Genomic DNA, 5,313 nt, shown 5'->3' on the forward strand with positions numbered 1-5,313 from the left:
CTGCTTCAACTTCAAATGAAATAAAATAGAAAACCTAATTTCTATTAATATTACATTAAAATTGAATTCCTATACATTCTATCTAAAAATAAAAAAAAAAAATTATTTACAGACCAAGAATGTAAAAGAACAACAAAAACACAGATTTCTTGCGCCATTAAAGATTTCGATCTCCACCGTACGAACAACCCAAAAATCAAGAAAAATATGCAGAACAATTCTAAATATAATTCAGATTTATAAATATTTAATTTCAGATCAATCGCCCAAAATCTAGGAACCGATTTCCCAGAAAATCGCTAATCTGCGCAAATCGGGTAGAACGCCTTCTGCCCATTTGCGTAGTTCCAGATCTGGTTAATTTTGGTTCAAGATTTGAACCTGGTTCTGATACCACTGAAGGGATGAGAGATCCATCATATGGATGGCCGAAACCTGTAGGAAGGTTGGGCGAAATTTCAAAAATTTCTCTCTCCTACGTGGGAATTACATTCCCTATTTTAGAAAACTGTTTTTTCAATGATCAATCTTGCACCTAAACCATACCAGATCTGAAACCAAAAGGGAGTGGAGGGTTATACCTGATACGAAGTAACAATAACCTCCAATGAAGGTGTTCACGCCCAAGGAAAGATTCAAAAACTGCTTCCACCAAAAATGACACGAAACATGATGAATTCTTCAACAAGAACCTGAAGGAGGGCTAGTGAGCATGACTTCTGATTACCTTTTCTGCCAAAAGGTAATATCAAGAACACTTATTGATCGCTCCCATAGGTGGAGATCGAACTGGTATGGCAGCAAGAGCAAGAAAGAACAGAAGACAGGAGCAATTGAACTGTAGGTTCTCTCTTTGTAATCTCTGAACTGAGAATTGTGTTTTGGAGGTTCTCCTTGCTCCTCTATTTATAGCATTTAAAGAGAGCATCTCCTAATCCCATTAGGAGTTTCCTAATCCAAATCTTGTATTTGGATTTGGACTCTCTTTAAAGAGATGCGGATAATTCGTTATCTTATTTGTAGATAAATATCAGCCCTCCTAATCTAATGAGAAGTTTCCTGATCCAAATCTTTATTTGGATCAATACTCTCTGAGTGGATAGGGATAATCCCTTATCCTATCTGCTGATCTAAATCCCCGAACTGCACCTTTTTAATTAATCTCATTAAACTAGTTCGAATTGGGCTTTAGGCCCATTAAGTCCATCTACTCACTTACTATCCAAGCTGCTACCCAGTTGGATATCCTTGTATGGCGTGGGACCCAAACATTAATCTACACGTGCTACATGGGTTCAGCCCAGCCTCTGTTACAAGGCCCGATTGAATTCACTGTAGGAGACAGTGAACCCCTGAGTTCATTACCATGGGTTCTTAATGGGCCCAACATTTACACTAAATGGTCATTGGGTCAAGCCACCTTATAAAAACCCAAGGACTATGGGCAGATGCAAGATTAGCCTATCAGGTATTATCCTCAATGGTCTTACACTTAACCTCTCAGCCCATAATGATCAAACACTACTCGACAAGAGATGACCTCTCCCTCGGCTGCAAGGTACAGTGCTACACCCTCTACTCACATGGATCCTAGGAATTAAAACATTTTTGCAAATATTTTGAAACCATAATATATATAAGTATATATCTATATAAATATATTTTGCAAAACAAATTTCAACGGTTGAAATCGACTGCTGGCAATTTTGGTTTCCATTAGAGAGAGTGCATCCCTGATCATTCACTTTGTCCGACAAAGGGACTGATCCTGTCACTATGATCACCCACTCAGATGAATTCTCGGACTGCCCCAACATACCCAGGTTTTGACCCCCTCTAATGATCTCACTGATCAGCATATCAAAGATAGTCTAATCCAACACCTAGTGTAGTATCATAATCGAGTCTAGGGGTCAGGTGTAACATTCGAGTTTTGCCCATCTATCTCCAAAGTCCATGGCAATACTGGAATTCTGGTCCGGTTTAGGGTTTCAAAAAAACCCACACTGCATGTACCTCAGGTCTCACCCTGGTAGCTGAAACAAGCCACCCCAACCAACTTGGCGGTACATCAGTGTCAGCCATGGCAGGATAAATCTCCCCAAATCTATCCAACGACTGTGAAAATTCTAAACTAACACGAGTCTCATATGTGTCCAGTTTAAGGGTATTACACAGAAACACACCATGATAACTTGAATCAAATATGTAGTTTATTCATTTACATTAAATGTCATAATGTATATCATTCTGATTGGAGCTAAGGGCATACATTGTCTTACAATTAATTATGCCATAATGCTCTGACCCTTGTAGAGTTGGATGCCATGTTCTTGAGGCAGGGTATGTACATGATTTTTGCTATCAGGAAATCGGTTATTTGCATTTGGTGAATTAAGACAATAGAATTGAGGCAGAAGCAGAATTAATTAAATTCCAAATTGACTCCTGGAGTCCAAAGAAAACTACATTAATTTCTCATCTGTGACCAGCTGTGACCATTGAATTTTTGTACCGAAGTTCCATTAATTTCTCATCTCTCACTACTCAAAAATCAAAATGTACGTTCACTTTTCATTTGTATTTTCAAACTCCACAAAGTAAAAGTTGAAACAAAAAGTAAAACGAGGGGAATGCAAAACAATTCGCACCATGAAGGTCTGAGTAGCAGCAGCTTCTTAATTATCTTCCCCTCAGTAAGTTCTTCTCTGCTGTGTCCATCTCTTCTAAGATCCTGGCTTTGCGCTTTGCCGGAATCGGAGCCGTGGGGCCAAAACTAATATAATGCCCAGAGACTGCATTGAGCGCCGAGTAGATGTCTCTGAAAGAAGGCCGACCCAACAACGCCTTCTCTCTCCTATACTTGGCCACCCATGAATTTGAGGAATCTCTGAGGTCAGCCACGGCTGCAGCTACATTAGGATCCGTTTTGTTCAAGCTGATGGTTGTTCTGATCTTGTTGATCACTTCCTCAGTTTCCTTTATATATTCTTCATCTGAAGCGGCTGCTGCTGAAGATACCGGAGAAAGCAGTGCTGGGGACAGAACTCCGGCGGTGAATGCAACAAATTCTCGGCGACCCAATTGGGGGATCGTTGTTGTGCGGCCATTGGAAGGGCATGCGGATGTAGTGGTGGATTTGGATCGGAGGAGAGCAAGTGGTGGTGGCTTGGGTTTGGTGGTTGGTGTAAGGAGAGTGGGAGAAGACATGGCAGTTTCTCAACTGGGGAAGAAAAGGCAATGAAAGGATCGATTGACGGATGGAGATATTGAGATGCAGAGAAGTAGGTGGGTAGTTCGTTGTTTGTAGGGAAGAGGGAATGGTGGTCAGTGATCTGCCACATGGACTTATCACCTTATCCGGTTTGAAGTGCAAGGATGACAAAACGTCCAATGAAATACACAGGATTTCCTACTACCCTCGTTCTCTGCTTTCTATATATTCTACTAACCCAATCAAACTCTACCAGGTGTCCCCAGGCATGTGATAACTGATAAGAGTTCCAACTCATGTAACAACAACAACTAACGATGTGTAAGTCTCTCCGTTAGACACCTTTTCTTAGGGGTGAGCAAAAAAGCCCGAAAATCGAATGGAACCAAAAAATCTCGACCAAAATCGAACTGAAAATCTGGTTGTTCGGTTTTGATTAATCTTTTAAAAAACCGGTGATTAATCGGGCTCACCATTATATATATATATATATATATATATATATATATATATATACATATATATATATATATATTATGTATTATATATTATATTTTTATTTTTATTTTTTTAAATTGAAATAAACTCACTGTTATTTGACTTTTTGAGTTTTTCTCCTTTCCCCTTCTTCGATACCTAAAGGCCAATACCAAAATCGAAAACCCTTACTTTCCTCTTGTTCGTCTTCCTCCCCAGTTCCCCTTACTTTACTCTGGCACTGGTTGTCATCTTCCATCGTTCAACGTTGACATCGGTCGACAGTCATCCTCCAAAGGCCTCTCCCCTCCCTTCTCTGTTACGACCACGCCAGAAGGCCTAGAATTGAGAACTCTCTCTCTCTCTCTCTCTTGCCTGTCATCTCCTCCACGTTCCGCAGCAACATCGGTCACCAGTAAGCACCAATCCACCAAAGCCAAGCGCCAACTACTCCCTCTCTGACGACACCTATCATCTCCGCCACCTCTCACTTTAGGTTCAGGCGACAACAAGTCTGACACCAATAAATCGGCCACCACTTCAGTGTTCCTTGTCCAAGTTTGACCTCAAGCCTTCATCTTGTTTAAGTTTTTTTTTTTTTTTGCATAAATATTATTTATAGTGTTTTTTTTATTTTTTTGCATAAATATACAGGCCTTCAAACTTAAGCTTGTTCATTTATAGTGTATTTTTTTATTTTTTTGGATTGTTACTGAATGAGTCAATGAATGTTGATTAATAGTTTAGTTTGTTTTATTTTCATTTCATCTTATTTGAGGTTTTTTATGCATAAATATTAGTGTGTTTGTTCATTATTAATGTATTTTTTTCATTTGTTTTTGGATTGTTACTGAATGAATGTTGATTAATAGTTTAATTTGTTATATTTTCATTTCAGCTTATTGTTTTAGGTATTTTTTTTTTGCATAAATATTAGTGTGTTTGTTCATTTATAGTGTATTTTTTCATTTTTTGGATTGTTACTAAGGCTGCGTTTGGAAGAGGTGTAAATACAAAATTACACCGATGTAAAAGAAAAACGGTAAGATATTTTAGTGCAAAAGGTGAACCAGATAGATGCTACTTTTACATTGTTGTGCGTTTGGAAGAACAGTGTAAAATGTGAGTATTTTCTACATGCGTTTGGTAGAGTGCAGTTATTGAAGTCCTTGGAAGCTTGGAGCTAGAACACTTTAAAAACATCGCCGACATCCTCCACCGATAACTGCCGGTTGATACCAATTTTATAGAACAGGAAGAGGCCTCAGAAGCTTGGGGAGCTTTAACAATGCCGTTATTGAAGTCCAAATCCAGGGCATCAAAGTCACGATCAACATCACCAGCACCACCGTCGAGTGCAGATTTCGAGTGCATCAAAGATTAAGAAAACGAATATGAAATTCATGAAGGTCACTGAAAAACCTTTTCAGTAGCATGCGAGTGAGATTTCGAGTGTAGTTTCTTCGATATTGGCTAGGTAGGCTTTGAAGGATTTTACGCCGCATTCGGTTCAGGTTTCGCAATGGTCTGAACTTCGGATCTTTTCCTCTTGAAGTAATCACTGAAGAACAAGAGAACAAGAAGACCTCCGAGCACAATCGAAAGTATAAAATCGGAAGAAC

At 39.1% G+C, this 5,313-nt stretch overlaps 1 protein-coding gene across 1 annotated transcript; it reads right to left on the reverse strand.

Annotated features, from left to right (window-relative positions):
* Positions 1 to 2,520: 2,520 nt before the first annotated feature.
* PSB27 (photosystem II family protein) lies at positions 2,521 to 3,354 on the reverse strand. The gene has a single exon (XM_010279988.2). The coding sequence runs from the start codon at positions 3,208 to 3,210 to the stop codon at positions 2,683 to 2,685; it is 528 nt and encodes a 175-aa protein (XP_010278290.1). The 5' UTR covers positions 3,211 to 3,354; the 3' UTR covers positions 2,521 to 2,682.
* Positions 3,355 to 5,313: the final 1,959 nt, after the last annotated feature.

The sequence above is a fragment of the Nelumbo nucifera genome, chromosome 1 (genome assembly GCF_055504915.1).
Source record: "Nelumbo nucifera cultivar China Antique chromosome 1, China Antique-T2T, whole genome shotgun sequence".
Taxonomy (NCBI): domain Eukaryota; kingdom Viridiplantae; phylum Streptophyta; class Magnoliopsida; order Proteales; family Nelumbonaceae; genus Nelumbo; species Nelumbo nucifera.

Coding starts and splice junctions, on each gene's coding strand:
- PSB27 (XM_010279988.2), bottom strand. CDS start 3,210: ATGTCTTCTCCCACTCTCCTTACACCAACCACCAAACCCAAGCCACCA.